At 47.7% G+C, this 16,889-nt stretch overlaps 1 protein-coding gene across 1 annotated transcript in view; it reads right to left on the reverse strand.

Annotated features, from left to right (window-relative positions):
* Ttc39c (tetratricopeptide repeat domain 39C) overlaps positions 1 to 16,889 on the reverse strand; it is a 96,458-nt gene that overhangs the window by 22,713 nt on the left and 56,856 nt on the right. The window contains exons 5-6 of the mRNA XM_075969273.1: positions 14,276 to 14,630; positions 11,408 to 11,576 (exon numbers count right to left, since the gene is read on the reverse strand). Coding sequence (XP_075825388.1) covers positions 11,408 to 11,576; positions 14,276 to 14,630 — 524 coding nt within the window. The remainder of the gene's footprint in view (positions 1 to 11,407; positions 11,577 to 14,275; positions 14,631 to 16,889) is intronic.

Below are 16,889 nucleotides of genomic sequence, written 5' to 3' on the forward strand. Positions count from 1 at the left end.
CTGTGTATGGTGTGTGCAGGTGTGTGCAGAAACCAGAGAAGGCATGGATCTGCCGGTGCTGGAAGCACAGCTATGAGTCATGGACGTGAGCTCTGGGAACCAAATCAAGTCTTCTGAGCAGAGATGTCACCAGCTGATTCCTGGCCCAGAATCTAGGTTTTAAACATCGAGTGTTTCATATGGGTCATAGAGGCAGGCGTGTTAAGAACAGACTATAAGGCAAGAAAGGTGCGGAGGGGTCAGTAGGAAACTGCTGTAGTCACAGAGGAGACAGAGAACAGCCTGTTCCTCAGAAATTCTACATCCGGAAGTCACTACCCAACACAAACGGTTAAGTCATGGAAGAGGCTGGGCAGATATAAAGAGATGTGGCTGCCGCTGTTTGTGCCACAGAGCGGGGACACCTGTGCTGCTAACGCTGATCACACAGGGACAGCAGGTTAGGAAATGACAGAGGTCTATGCTACAGGGACGGTCTGGAGTCACCAAGTGCTTGTGACAGGAGACCGAAGCCTACTATAAGTGACGGGTCGTGAGACGTGCATCTCCAGCCACACAGTGACAGACAGCACTGTTGTCTGCAGCATGGGATGCGCAGCAGGGTCTCAGCTGCCTCTTAGGGCTTCTGCATCCTGCCGCACTCTCGAGTGAAGCGGAACGCTGGGAACGGGGATGCTAAAGCACCGTCAGAGGCTGACCAGCAGGTGTAAAATCCGCCTGTGGGTGACCCTGCTTCAGCTGGTGCCAATCTGTCTCCCCCGTGCCCGGACAGATGCGAGCACTCTCAGTGTGGCAGTGGGGCCACAGGAAGGCTTTGCTGAGGTCACTGAAACTGGCAACGTCACTGACTTCAGTCTCCAGCTCCCATCCCCAGGGCCCAACCTCCCCCAAATCCTGCCCTAGTCTCACCCATCCCCCATAATCACGCCCATCCACTCATCTCTGTCTCTGACTTTCTGTCTGGCTGAGCCTGCCACATATTCATATTGCTAGTAGACAGGAGCTTTTCCTATTTTTCGTGACATCCCTCAGCCCCTCAGCAGGCCTATGATGTCACAGGCTCTCGGTACCTGAACCTGTCTGGAGAATGGCTATAGCAGTCAGTTCTGCAGTCTGTACATGGTGAGATGAACCCTTGGAACGAAGTTACCAGATCCTCCACTAACAGAAGCGGACTTGAAGTGGGCATCTCTTACGGGATTCTCGTGTTCTCCCAACAGTGACTCATGTGATTTGGGGAACGTGTGTGACAGGAACTGCTTCTTCCTGGGACTCACAACTCAGCTGAAGTAGGAGGGACGCTGAAGAGTGCAGATGCTTTGGCTTGCCTGAGCGACAACACTGCCCCCTTTACGTAGACAGCACACGGGTCACAAAGTGAGACCAGGCCAGCGAGATGGCTCAGCAGCTAAGGGCACTTGCCTTGAAGCCTGGTGACGTCAGTTTGATCCCACATAATGGTGGAAGGAAAGAACCAAGTCTACAGTGGTATCCTCTGGCCTCCACCGGCACGCTATGGCAGGTGCTCTCTCTCTCTCTCACAGACACAGAGACACAGACACAGACACAGACACAGACACACACACACACACACACACACACACACACACATTTTGTCTCTCAAGCAACAACAGTAACAATACTTTTTTAAAAATCTAGACAAGGCCCAAAAGTGGAAGAGCATTAGATGCTGAAGCCAGAGCCTTGTGCATTCTAGCCAGACACCACACCACTAAACCGCACCACCCCAGCCCCCAGTCCCCGTGGAGATGCTCCCAATCCACATTTTCTCCACTACACCAGGATGTTTTCAACATGATGTAGAAAAGGAATTTGTATGGGAGAAAAAAGCAGAACACTGAAAAGTGTTCATGAAAAAGAAGACATGAAAGAATTAAAAATAACAGAACAATGTCAAGAATTTCCTCAGGAAACAAAGGAATAGTGAATATACTAGTTTATGAACTCAGTCATGGTGCTCAGAAAGACTGAGAGTCAAGTGCAGGTAGAAAAAACAGAACAAGAAGAGAGACGTGCATGAAAGAAACAGACGGAAGCCATAATCAAGAATGTAGCCTCACAGAGGTCCCTACAAGTGAGGCACTCTGGGAGATGTCCTAGGGTGTCTGGCAAAGGACCTCGCATATTCACAGGTACAACCATTCTCCCATCGTCAAACAAGCCTTGGTTGTCAGTAACTCCATCTCCTCGACAGGCTTCCTCCACATCTAAGCAAACCACTGCCTATTCTCTCTCTACACTTTTGTCCGGTCCGAGACTTAATTGCGCGGGGCCCATGTCTAGCTCTCTTCTAGCATGTATGGCTGGTGGCAGGTGCGGGCTCGGACTTCCTTCCTTTTAGATGATGGGTTATAGCCACTACATGGATATACCACACACCGTTTGTTCTTCTACCTGCCGACAGACACTGGCTTTGCTTTACTTTTTACTATCATGAACAATAAACACTGGGAAATCGATATTTTCATTTCTCCTGGGTATATCACTCCAAGAACTGCTGACTCGGCTAGTGAGTGGATGCTTAGCACCTTGAGGCCATGCTGAAGTGTGCCTCACTTTACCTTCCCATCAGCAAGAACGAGGGCGCTGGCATCCCCAGTCACGGGAACATTTGCTTCTGGCTGTCACACGTAGCCATGTGGCTGTGACGTTCCACCTGTCACTGGAATGTCACTTTAAATGACTTTCACCACCAGGTATCTTTTCATAAGCTTATCAGCCCTTGGCATAGTGACAAATGACTGGCATCTACTATGGGCCATCAGTGGGCCAACATGGAGGCTTGGCTGAAGGCCACCACTGGCAACCTCTCAGGTGTATTCCAAGCACTGCTGAGTTATGTAGTAACTTCAAACTGGGTAATTTTTCTTTTTATTGCTACACTCGAATACTGTTTCAGGACACTGGTCTTTCTTTAAAGACATGATTCACAAAGTCCTTTTCCAAGTCGAGACTGTCACTTCAGGTTCTCAGTCACTGTAACACCAGTGTTCACTATGATGTGGCCAAGCCACCTGTTTTTTCTTCCGTCTCTGTATTCTCCAGGTCCTATATAAGCTGCTAGCTAAGAGCTCTCTCATTCTAGGTTCTATGGTCACAGCTCCTACCTGGCTGCGAGGGAATGTCATGGCGAAACAGCAGTCAAGTGAGATTCTTTCATGTGTGTGCTTCGGTACTTCGTTGTTCCGGCATTGTTCGCTGAAGACATTCGGGGGGGGGGGGGGGCTGATTGGTCTTGGTGCCCTTGTTGAGAGTCGAATGACCATAAATGGGGGCTTCTTTATCACTGATCCTTATGCTTATTCTTTTGCCAGTGCCGCACCATCTAGAGTACTCTGCTGTACGCTTTCCAACTTTGCTTTCTTTTTCCGGACTGTTATGGCTATTCTGGGTCCCTTAAGATTAGGTCATCTTGCCCACCTCTGCCAGGGCATTGCTGGTTTGTTTGTACACTGGAGGGGATGGAGCCCAGGGCCTTGCACACAGGCCAGGCAAGTACCCCACCGCTGAGCAACATCCCAGGTACCCAAGCTGCAGCTCTGGAAGTGGCTGCACTAGAAGCTTGACAGGGGTTTGGGCAACTCAAAGAGCACCGCCACCCCGACAGTACCGGATCTTCTACCATGTGCCTGCCCTGCGATGGCTTGTCTGCGACCTTCTACGTACTATCTTTAAACCGCTGAGAAGTGGAAATACAACCACAGGGTCAGGGAGGGGACTTGGGAACTTAGCTGAGTCAATGAAGTGCTTGTCACATAACCAGAAGGGTCTGAGTTCAGTCTCAGCACCTGGGGAAAGCTGGGTATGGTTGCCCAAGCCTAGACTCCAAGTGCAGGGAAGGTAGAGACCAGAGGATCCTGGAGGCTCACTGACCAGCAAGCCTCGTTCAGTCTTTGAGCTTCAGGCTCAGCGAGAGGCCCTGTTTCAAAACATAAGGTGGTAATCGAGGAAAACAGCCAACACCAACCTCTGGCCCCCATATACACGTGTACACATGTGTGCATACATTCCCTGGTAACACACACATGCGCGCGCGCGCGCGCACACACACACACACACACACACACACACACACACACACACACACACACACACACCAGAGGTGGGATATTGCTGTCAAAGAATAACTGTGTACTGTCTGTCTCTATGCATTTGCCTGTTCTGGCGATTCCACATAAAACGATCACAAAATTGCATGGGGTTCCAGCTTACATGTGACTCGGCACTTAGACGGTTATGCAGCAAGATGGCGGTCAAGGGCATGCATGTGGCCGCCTCTCCAGGCCTACAGTGGGTACAGTGAACAGGAAGCTCATCCTCTCGAGCACACTCAGGAGCCCAGAGATGGGAACCAACACTGCAGCTCGTCCAGCCAGGGTGACGAGGGCACATGCAGGGTTCCGTTTACAAACAACAAGGGTGTCACAGTTAGCGTTTCTGTCACTGTGACCAAAGAGCAAGTTGGGGAGGAAAGGGTTTCTTAGGCCCACATGGCAACATTCCTGTTCATCACTGAAGGACGTCAGGACAGGAGCTCAAACAGGGCAGCATCCTAGAGAGGAGCTGATGCAGAGGCCATGGAGGGGCGCTGCTTACTGACTTGCTCAACCTCTTTTCTTATAGAAACCAGGACACCAGCCCAGGGATGGCACCACCCACCATGAGCTGGGCCCTCCATCAATGATCACTAATTGAGAAAATGTCTCACAGCTGGGTCTCAGGGAGGCATTTCCTCAGCTGAGGCTCCTTTCTCTGACGTCTCTAGCTTGTGTCCAGTTAATACACAAACCAGCCTGTACATGGGTTGCTATTATCTTCTCATGTCAGTGAGTTCACTTTCATCATACCATACAATATGGCTTCATCTAACTGGGATGCAAGGACAGATGCAGCTTCCAATCTCCCCCACACCAGATAAAATCAGTAATGGTTCCTGAACTTCTAAGAATAAATGGCAACCCTGTTTTTTTTTTTTTTTTGGATGGGTCTTTAAGGTAACTGAGAAGCGTGTGTGGGCTGGAGGGAAAGAAGACAACAATTAATCAGACTTGAGGGAATTCACTTTCTTCCTGCATTGCCTCCGATTCTACAAATAGTAACATTCCATCACACACGAGGCATGCGGTGCACACACGAGGCGTGCAGTTCATACACGAGGCACAGGTTACCCCTCAACAAGCGGTTCTGATGATGGAGTTCACAGACCACGCAGAGTGTGGTCCCTCTAGAGCCCTGGCCCCTGCTCCCACAACCTCTGCAGGTCTCCTTTCTTCTCTACTTGATGAATGAGTCACCACAGGATCCCTGACACAATCAGGAGGGAGCAGGCTAAACAACAGCACAGGGCTGTCATCTCCGGGACGACCAATGTAAATTAAACAAAGTGTGGCGTGAAAGCATTGCAGCCAGCTTTAAAAGTCCCTTCATGCCCCGGTTTCGGCGGCTGTGATAAAGCACTCTGACCGAAAGCAGCCCGGGAGGACGGGGGTTATTTGACTTACACTTGCAGATCACAGTCCATCAGTAAGGAGAGTTAGGACAGAAACCTGAGCAGGAACTTGAAGTTCAACCATGGCTGACTGGCAGGCTCACACTTAACTAGCCTTACCATCCAGTCCAGAACCACCTTCTCAGGGACTGTGCCACTCCTGGTGGGCTGGGCCTTCCCACGTCAGTGAACAATCGAGGCTCCCTCCCCACCCCCAGATATGGACACAGGCCAATCCGATCTTGGGAATTCCTCAATGGAGGTTTTCCTTCTAGGCCACATCAAGTTGACAACTGCAGCCAATTAGGATATGCTCCTGGCTGAGGACACCTGCCATAATGGGCAGAAACCGCAGGGATCACAGGAGGTGGTCAGTGTATGAAGAGATCCTTTTATGCAGAGCTTCAGAGACCACATGTGAACAGGGCCCTGACCCTCCAGGAAGGACTGCGACACCAGGTGCCATGAAGTAAAGGTCAGCAATCACAGGAGACAGCACGGAGGGATGGTGCCCCTCGTGTGCCTTGCTCGGCAGGAAGGGCTCTGGCAGGCCATTGTCTCTTACAAGAAACCAACCAACAAGCTGATTCCAACACTGTCCTCACAACTGCACAGGAAGGTTCCAGAAGCAGGGTCACATCTATACGTCTATCTCATCATTTCAAATGTTTGATCATCTGTGTTCATTCATTGCGTATACACACACACACACACACACACACAATGTCTGTGAAGGCCAGATGAGGACACAGAATCCCCTGGAGCTGGAGTTACAGAGAGTTGTGAACTCCCTGATGTTCTGGCCATTTCAATTGGCAGCAGACACCATCTCTACTGAAACATGAACTGCCTGACTCAATGCGTGATGGTCAGAAGCAGCCTGAACATAGGATGCTCACTGACAATCCAAACAGACTGACATTCTGTTTACATGTAGGTCATATATGTATGTGACACATACATGTGCAGACACAAAAGATAAAGTCTATGGGGCTGGAGAGATGGCTCCGCATTGGAGGCTTTTCCAAAGGACCCTGCTTCCCAGCTCCCACATGGCTGCTCACACCATCTGGAACTCTGGTTGCAAGGGTTCTGAAGTCCTCTTCTGGCCTTCTGACCATGCATGAGGTGCTCAGACACATGCAGGCAACACACACACACACACACACACACACACACACACACTAAACACGAATATGTCTAAAGAAGGAGACAAAGCTCACTGAAACGTCTCCCATATGACTGTTTGGCCCTAGAAGCTTCCACTGTCCTCATGCTACAGTGAGGGCCTGCTAGGCACAGTTTAGGGGGTTCTCCTGTGCTCTCATCCTGGGTCTCCTGGTCACAGCACAGAGCTTCATTTAAATGCATTTGCATTTTGTCTCATTCATTTCATTTAGTTCATTCAATTCTTTACTATCACATCTTTGAAGCAAAGATTATCTCTGAAGAGATGAAACTCTTTTTAATAGCACATCAAAATCTCAACACAGACTGTATTCACAGGCTCTGCACTGCGGGTCCCCTACCTGCAGATTCAAACTCAGATTTACATATTTTAATTTGTACCTGCCCACACTTTCCCCTTAAACAAAACAGTGAAACAGCCATTTAGTTAGCTTCACACTGCGCTGTGTCTCATGGTGAACTGTAGATACGCTAGAGACTAAAATGTATGGAGACTACGCAAACATGTTTTATAGAAAGGACTTGAGCACTCACTGATTTTGCCTCTTCAGGGGATCCTGGAACAGACCTTCCAGGGACACGAGCTTCCCTTCCCAACATGCAAGGACTCCTCTTGATGGCTTAACTAATCTGCGCAGCAGGTCAACCCTGGGCAGGACCAGGACTGTAATGGCATTTCAATTGTATTTTAATAAATAAAGCTTGCCTGAAGATCTGAGGGTAAAACAGCCCCACTGGTCAGCCTTATAGACTGGGCAGTGTGACACACACCTTTAATCCCAGTGACCACCCTAGTTTGCCATAGAAACTGAGCGGTGCTTGCCTTTAATCACTGTGGTGCATATCTTTAATCCCAGCCCTAGAAAGGATGATAAAATGGGAGGAAACGGCTATCAAACACAGTCTCATTCTGAGATTCCTGGAGGCAGGGTCGCCACTTCAGACTGAGGTCAGGTAAGAGTCAGTGGCTGGCTGCTTTACTGCTCGGGTCTTTAGGTTGAGCTCCAATTTCTCTCTCTGAGCTTTTATCAATAGTGCTTCACAGAACTTCTACTTTCAACACTAAACACACGACTTTCACAAGTGTGAGCAAGAGTTCCAGGGATGCTTTCAAGGTAAGAGCCGGTGCAATGTTAGCATGACAGCTACTCTTTATAGGGTACCTTCTTAAACTTAAAGAAAGCTACTTATGGCACACGAATAGTTGGGCATTTATTTAGAGATAAGTATGAAAAAGTCACCATAGCACAGACACTATGAAGACAAAGTATGAAAGCACACACAGAACCAAATACATACATGTGTGTAACATACAAAACTGATTGTTAATATCGAACAAGAGGAAAAATGTTCAAATTGGTATTGTTTAAAGGGAAAAAAAGACTAGATAATCACAAATATACTTTATTAAAATGTAGACTGTACCTAATACTTTAAAAATAAGCACAGGGCTGGAGCTGGCTCAGGGCTTAAAGCTCTCAGAGGGCACAAGTTCAATGCCAGCCCCGTCAGGCGGCTCAGTACACCTGGAATGGTGGCCCCAGGAGCTCTCAGGCCTCTAGCTTCCATGGGCACCAGCACTCTTGTGCATGCACATGCACACACACAACATTAAAAATCTAAAAAACAATCGAGAAAATACTCATTGTATCTTAATGGTCTTAATACTTACTACTGCGGGTTTAACTGAATGGAAATTAATGGGAAACTTCAAACTGAGTCGTCTTCCAGCTCTAGACACAATAGGTAAAGCAGCTGCCCTTGTATCTCAGGGACAGAGCACAGATGTCCAGGGCATGCTGGGAGTGCTGAGCACAGATGTCCAGGGCATGCTGGGAGTGCTGGCCTGCCTGCAATCTCAGCTTCCTGTTTCACATGTGTACATGTCTGCATATATGTACAAAGGGTATAGTGGAGATAGGACCCACATCCAGATACAAAGTTTATTTCTGTTTCACTTGTACCATAATGATATTCACAGACTAACTGTACTAATAATTAAGACCTTTAAGATTTTTTATTCATATGGATGCATGTGTGAGGGTGTCTGAGGAAGCCAGAAGGGGTTGTCACAGCTAGAGCTGGAGTTACAGAGGCTGTAAGTCTGCCCTCCATGCAGGGACTAACTCAGGTCCTCTGCAGAAACAGTGCGATCTCACCAGCCCCCTGAAGATGGTTATATATCATTACAGTGTACCTGGGTTCCAATGTGACCCACCACATGGGGTCAGGCGCGGTGTTCTCTGTTTATAGTCTCATGATGACACTCAGAACTATCAAGTTTTGCGATGTTTAGATTTTGGATTTTGAAGTTAGGAATGTTCAGCCTGTGCTGTGATAATCCAAGCTACTCAAAGGTGTCAGGCTGGAAACAGCCCACGACAGAGTCCTTGCAGCATGTGGGAGGCCTGAGGTTCAATTCAGAGAAGCACACACACCCACAGGAACTCATCTTGCACATGGCTTTCATCTCAAAAAATTATACTTGAAAATACATGACTTAAAATTTTCTATTTCCTTTTTCAATCTTATTTTTTCATGCACAAACTGAAGGGAACAGAGGAACTGGAACTCTCTCCCTACAGGTAGGTTCACGTCCCCGATTTAAAGGAAAAGAACACTAGCAAACAGTCCTGAATGCACAGGAGATGGGTCACGTCTTAGTTACTTTTCTATTTCTGTAACAAAACCCCGAGACCAAGCCAACCTACAAAAGTAAGTACTTAGCCGAGCTAATGACTTCAGAGGGCTGGAGTCCATGGTGGCAGAGCGCGGGCAGAGCGCGGGCACGGCAGCAGGGACAGCTGGGAGCACACATCTTGGGCAGAGTGCTAACTGGGAACGGCACCAGTCTCGAAATCTCACAACTTGCCGCCAGTGACATACCTCCTAATTCTTTCCAAACAGTTTTCATAACTGGGACCACATATTAAAACATATGAGTCTATGGGGCCATTCATATCCAAACCATCACAAGTCAGAACTGCGTTTTAAGAGCAAGAGAAAGAAGGAGAACTCTAACCCCAAGCTCACAAGCTTGAGCACAAACAAAATGTTTCTAGATACTGAGATGAAAACTACCTTGGCTACATGCTTAAGTGTGTGGGTATGTCTACTGTGCTTCCAAATAAATTATGGATATAATCTCAAATCTGGGCACAATGGCACGTCGATGGTCTATGATCCCAACACTTAGGGAGCCAAGGCAAGAAGACGAAAGTGAACTGAGGACCAGCCTGGGCTGTGCAGTGATTTCCAAGACGACCTGGGCTAGCTACGTGGCAATCCCTAAAGCATTTTATCTAGAGCAGGGCTCGGAGAATTAAACTTACAGAGTGAGCTGGGGCTGACTCGCTTAGCATGTGCAAGGCCCTGGATGCAATCCCTGTGCTGCTTCAAGATTTCTCACAGCAGCAGAGCCAAACAGGAAGACAAAGTCTGGGGCCTGGAGGTGGTCTCAGCGGGCAGAGAGAGGCACCTGCCATTCAGGTCTCGTGACCTGAGACTGAGCTCCAGAAACCACATAAAAGTAGGAGGAGAGAACTGATTCTAGAATGTCCTCTGACTTCCTCACCCATGTCACAGCACATGTGCCCTCCATCATGCACGTGTGCATGTAAACACAAGTATGCGCATGCGCGCGCACACGCGCGCACACACACGCACACGCACACGCACACGCACACACACACACACACACGCACGCACGCACGCACACACACACACACACACACACACACACGCACACGCACACGATAAAATAACAAAACTGCAAAGCCCAGTATCTTCAGTGAAAGCCAGGGTTAGAGGGCTGTTTTATAGTGTTCAGGTTTAAGAGCCATTGTGTGAGCCACTGTAAGAGAAGGGAGGATTCTGGATGCTTTCTGCATGACACTATACACTGCCAGAACCAACCCTAAATAAGAGAAGAGAAAGGAGGAAAACCAAACCTGCCTCATGCTCAGAAATCAATGCCCAGCAGAAATCCCCCACCATCCTCCTGGTGTTGGTTGGGGCCGACTTCTGACAGATGGAGGGGCACCTGGCTGGGGAGCAGAGAGTGTTACAGTTGGTTTATTGACAAATATTGTTAAGAAAATGGGTGGTTCCCGCAGCGAGAGCAGCCACCTTCATTCACGTCTGCAGCCTCTTCGTTTTCCCCCAAACCCGCACGCTCCTGAACAATACGAGAGATACAGAGAAGCGGGCCTACGCAGCCAGGGCATGGTCATGTACAGGAAATCACATGGAGTTATCAGAAGTCCTCTTGGATCCCTGTTTCCCTTTTCTGTGACCTGAAGGTGACAGTTTTGTGTCTATTCTCGGGCTGGCTTTGACGAGGGGACTGGACCGTCTTAGGAAAGCACTTGGCACATACATAAGGAAACTGAGCAGATGAACACATGGAAAAAGCAACATTCGTTTCTAAGCTGATGATTTACTTGCATAAATCAACCATTAGCTAAGATCATTCCTAACTCAGAGGAGGAAAAGGTTCTATTTTGTGTCTTTCACCTAAATAATTTCATACTACCCTTGTTCCTTAAACTTAAATATGCCAATCGTTCTCATTCCGGAAGACTCTCCCGAAGCTCTGTCCCGCCCTCTGAAAAGAAGGTAACTGACTAATAACCCAGGCTCCAGTGGTGTCTGGCACGCTAGAGGCGTGCTAGCCAGCAGCGCACTGAGGAGGCTGGGAAAAGTGCCTACCTCTAGTCGCTGGATCCGCCCCTTGAAAAACATGAAGAGGGAGGAGTTGGGATACGCAGCTTCCTTTTTGAGAAGAATCTCCTTAGCTTCATCCAGGCCGGCTTTGCTGTCACTGCCATCCAAGGCAAAGAATGGGCGGACCACCGTGTGGTACCACAACAGAGCTAATCTGCAGGGAGGCAGGGAGAGAGAGGTGGTGAGAAGGGTTCCCTGAGATGCTTTCTGTTCTCAAAATAAAAGCCAGCATGTGCTCTTCCAAGGTGGACTTTCCCAATGAAATCTTGCTAAGTGACATTCCAAAAAGTATAATCAAAATGCTTCCCCATTTTTACTTTCGCCAGTATCTGGAAAATGGCTACTTTAGCATGAGATGTCAATCAGTAGTCCCCTATACATTTGACAAAAGGAGAAAAACAGCAGATGCACCTGGCTCCTCGAAGCTTCCAGATGCGTCGTGACTAACGGAAGCACCTGGATTGTACCTCACTGTGCTGTGCACAAACTGGAGACAGTCACCACCAATTTATCGTCTCTTTGTAATAAAAGCTTTTATAGTGTGTAGAAGTAAAACTGTGTGTTCATAAAAGTCAGGGTACAGGCCAGCTGTGGTGGTGCACACCTTTAATCCCAGCACTCGGGAGGCAGAGGCAGGCAGAATTCCGTGTGTTCCAGACCAGCCTGTTTTATATAGCAAAGGCTCCTACATATCAGATATACCTGGTCCAAGTCACAGGCTCTAGACCCAAATGTACAATCCACTACCACAGATCCTAAATAAGCATTAAAACAACTGAGAAGAACAAATCAAAGGCCCCTTTCCCAGCCTTTGAAGATGTTAAACAATATAAAAATATAAATTGTTTAAAATTCTCCAAGTTCAAGTTAGTTAGCTAAACTAGGCACACAGAGAGTGAAATCACTGAGACCTGCTTTGATGAACATATACAAGCATTTAACCAGCACATCAAATATTTTCACGTGAATGTCACAGCTAGTGCACTGGTAAATCTAAGCCCCTCTTGGAGAACATATTAATTTGCCGAATTAATTCTAATCCCTTTTCAGAGATAAACACAAAACAATACTAAGCCGTAAGCAAGACATGTTCACAAGTTACCAACCCACTAATAGTACTCTTAGTAAAAGGCCACTGTCTGTACAATCTAGTGCTGGGACAGGCGGGGCCAAAGCTATTTTCATGATTTTTACATAGCTTTCACCCCTCCATTGCTAACGTGTAGAACTGCATCTCACTGAGGTCTTGTACGAATGACATCGCAGAGGAGGGAGAAATTTTTGCCAAGATGGTGTCACATCAGAGAAACAGGACCCAGGACCTGTTGAGCAGCTCAGACTGAGGAGAGAGGTTATTTTCCAGATTGAGATTTTAAAGATTTGTTTCTTTTTATGTATATGGGTGTGTTTTGCCTGTGTGCATGGTAAGTGCATCATATGTATGTAGTACCCAAAGAGGCCAGGAGAGGGCATCAGATCCCCTGGTCCTGGAATCACAGAGGTTGTGAGCTGCCCTGTGGGTGCTGAGAACAAAACCTGGACTCCTCTGTAAAAGCAACAAGTGCTGAGCCATCACCTCTCCACCCATGAAGATATTTTAAAATCATATCCTTTTTTTAACATTTTAGTAATTTTCATTTTAATATGGCTGGAATCATCCAGGAAGATTGCCCAACAACACCTATATTCTTTGTAAGGACAAAAGTCTCAGAAGCACACAAAATTAGATCTTATAAATTCAAGTAAAACCAGAAGTGTGCAACTGAGAGACCGTCGTAAAGGCACAAAACGCCTCATGAAAGGACTGGACATTTAAAAGCCTGAGCTTGGCTGGCCGGTTGTGGCCATGGTTGAAGATGTGTTACATATCTTTATGCTGTAGAACACCTGCTGAATGATGCAAAATGTGCTGCGTTCCTCTATGCATTTGTTTCCTTGTGAAGCTGTGTTACTGTGCCTGCCTAAGACGCCTGATTGGCCTAATAAAGAGCTAAACGGCCAATAGCAAGGCAGGAGCAGGGACACAAGGGGCTGCTGGTCAGAGAGAAGAAAGGAAGAGAAGAGCAAGAAAAGAAAGAGAGGAAGATGCCAGGGGCCAGCAACCCAGCCACACAGCCAGCCACGGAGTAAGAATAAGCAAAGGTATAGAAAACAGAGAAAGGTAAAAGCCTGGAGGCAGGATAATTTAAGTTCAGAAAAGCTAGCTAGAAACAAGCCAAGTTAAGGCTGGGCATTCATAAGTAATAATAAGTTTCCATGTGGTTATTTGGGAGCTGGGTGGTGGGACCCCAAAGAGGAAAAAGAAGCAACTACACTTGCAAGTGAAATAGCTTTGTTGGCAAAGTGCTCGCCTCCCAAGAATGCGAACCTAAGCTCAGTCCCCAGAACCACAGAAATATGGACCGGGTAGCCAGCACATGCTTGCAGTTTCAGTGCTGGGAGGTGCAGGCAGGAGCATCCTTGGCATAGTCAGCCTAGACTACCTGGTCAGTTCTAAGCCAGTGACAGACGCTGTCTCTGAGAATGACACCCACGGTTGCTCTTTGGTCTCCATGTACTGTGCATGTGTACCCCCATATACAAACACACACATATGTGTGCATAAACATGCATGCACACACAAAGATAAGGAAATAACAAATACAGGATTCCGGGGACTTAGCGTCCCAGCTCTCCGGCTAACATGATTATGTCACCAGCAGCACAGAATACGCTCCTTGACAATGCCTGACAGGAACAGCATCCTTATCAACCAACAAGCATTTTCCTGAAGTTTCTTTTAAAGTTCTCACTGCTGTTTACTTACTTTCAATACTATATTATCTACCAAAGCATTGCAATATAGCTACTCACGTAGCTAAAGGGGCCTTCATGTCCTTACTTTCGCTTGCATACGTCAGTGAAGAAAGGCCCTGTAGGCGGTCTCCAGGAAACCCCAGCAGGTTGATGATTTTGAGCAGGTTTGGGGGCACCATGGATATGCAAAGGTGAAAAAGGCCATATCCAAAGCTGACAGCACCTTTCAGTCTGTTTAGGGACTCCTCAGTCACCCCTTCAGCCACTACGTGATTATCGTTTGCGGCATCAGAAGATAAGGGCTCTTCTGCTAGCTTCTTCTGATACAGCTCCTGAAGGGCGTTGATGTCCACATAGCACTTATTGTAAATCTTCCAGGCTTTCCTAAGGATCCACCCACCTTTGATATAGGCTGTGAAGAGAAGGGGAGAGAAGGATTCAAAACTCAGCACCAGCGTTTGCATTCATGTAACGATACAGGACAGTTAGAAAGGAGCTGGGGGGAAGCAAACACTTGAAAACACACATGTATTAGATGTCACTGTACCACACCTGCTTCACGGAACCTACACACTTCCTATTAGAGTCAATGCTCCTTCAACACAGAGGTAGCCACTGTAAGAACCATGCAGGCTCCGTTTGTTACTGCTGTTACCCAACTCTTCAAATAGAGGGAGGGAGGGAAGTGGGCAGAAGGGAAGGACTCTCTAAACCCCATTCCCTCAGTCTTCTGTGACCTCTACTGCTTCCCTGAATACGGTGATGGTTCCTGGCAGGCCTTTACACACTCTTGTATTTCTCTCCCCTGTATTTTCATTCCTCAAAGAAAAGTTCTTAGTCTAATCCATGGCTAACTTTGTGCCTACACACTGAGTGAGATGTCTTGCCAAAAAAGTATTAGCAAGCAAACAAAATGATTAAATCACATCTAGGTCAAAATGCCAATGCATCACCCAAAAAAGTCATTCATGTTAATGAAGACATGCCAAGAATGCCCACAATTCCTCTGATGCTTCCTGTGTGCTAAGAGTGGTTTTCATCTGATCTCTCCACAGCTCTCCCAGTCTGGAGACATCTACAGCGAGGAGGGTGACAGAGACCTTCTAGAAAACATCCTCCACACACGAGACTTCCAGGTGAAGAGGGTGACAGAGACCTTCTAGAAAACATCCTCCACACACGAGACTTCCAAGTGGGAGGAGAGACAAAGAGTCACTGCCCAAGGCCCCTTGGCTCCTCCCCTCAGGCCCTCAGCTCCCTGCTGCTCCTCTGCCCGAGAGCACATTTCGACCTTCAGGTGGGGAGTGGGTTTATCTGTGATCATCTGAGAGCATCTTCAGGTGGGGAGAGGGTTTATCTGTGATCTTCTGAGAGCATCTTCAGATGGGGAGTGGGTTTATCTGTGATCATCTGAGAGCATCTTCAGGTGGGGAGTGGGTTTATCTGTGATCATCTGAGAGCATCTTCAGGTGGGAAGTGGGTTTATCTGTGATCATCTGAGAGCATCTTCACGTCTGGGAAAAAAGGCTTCCTGGCAGGAATTTTCAGAGCCAAGTTCTCTTGAGACAACAGACAAGCTTATTGGCCTGGCCCCATTACCGACGGGAAATTACTGCTCTGACCTCCATGAACCATGGCAAACCTGACCTGACAAAGGTTGGCAGAGCCTCTGCAGCCGCAGGAATGTGTACTTTAGATAACAATAATGTCAGAAGTAGAGGATAGCAAATAAAATCGGATCTGTAACTCAGTTACTGGAATTGAGAGGGAGCTAGGATATGGGGTGTGCAGAAAAGAATGAGCTCACACCCTGCCTGCCATCCTAAAGATCTGCCCACCGTGTGCATTCCTGGCTAGGTAGAAAGCTCAGATTTCAGAAGATTTGGCTCTGGAGGTCTGGAATGTGGGGACGTGTGTGGCAGGGGGTACCTAAGAATTGGCCTCCTATAATAAAGCTGGGCCTGAGGGCTCTGAGGAGAGGGTCCTCGTGCTAACATTTCTTTCGTGTCTTCAGTCAATGCTGAAGAAAGCATGCCCGTTGGGATTCCTGAGAGCGGCAACCACAGGAACCTGCACATGGTCCATCTATACTTTGGCCCAGGCTTCCTTCACTTGTAGGTTCTGTCCCACATCCTGTTATCACAAAGCACACACACTGTGGCTGTGGCCTGAGCCCTGTGGGTATTTTGCATGGGCTGTCCTAGAAGCTAAGCAGACCAGTTTTCCAACAAAGGATCCTGTACTTCCTATGGAATCACAATGAACATACTGAAGGGTGAACATTCTGGAATCTTTGTCCATTTAAATGAACAGGGTGAGGAAAAAGAAGTCAAACTAAGTAGTCGGGGCCAGTGAGACGGCTCAGAGATAAAGGTCCCTGCTCTGAGCCTGCCGGTGGAAGGAAAGAACCGATTCCTGCGAGCTGTCCTCAGATCCCCACAGGCACTGGGACATGCACTTCCCCGTCCCTTGCATAAGCAGAATAAATAAATGTAATAACAAACGTAAAGACCCAAAGCCTGGCTAAATTCCTCATCATGAAACTAAGGCTTGCTTGAGACAGCCTACTTAATTCAACTGGACAGAACTTACTGCAAGGCCACTCCATGTCAGACACTGCCTCGGTAAACCCAGGAGGGAAAAAACGTGTTCTCCAATCTTCTCCAGGAGC

Source organism: Microtus pennsylvanicus, chromosome 4, assembly GCF_037038515.1.
Source record: "Microtus pennsylvanicus isolate mMicPen1 chromosome 4, mMicPen1.hap1, whole genome shotgun sequence".
Classification (NCBI taxonomy): Eukaryota; Metazoa; Chordata; class Mammalia; order Rodentia; family Cricetidae; genus Microtus; species Microtus pennsylvanicus.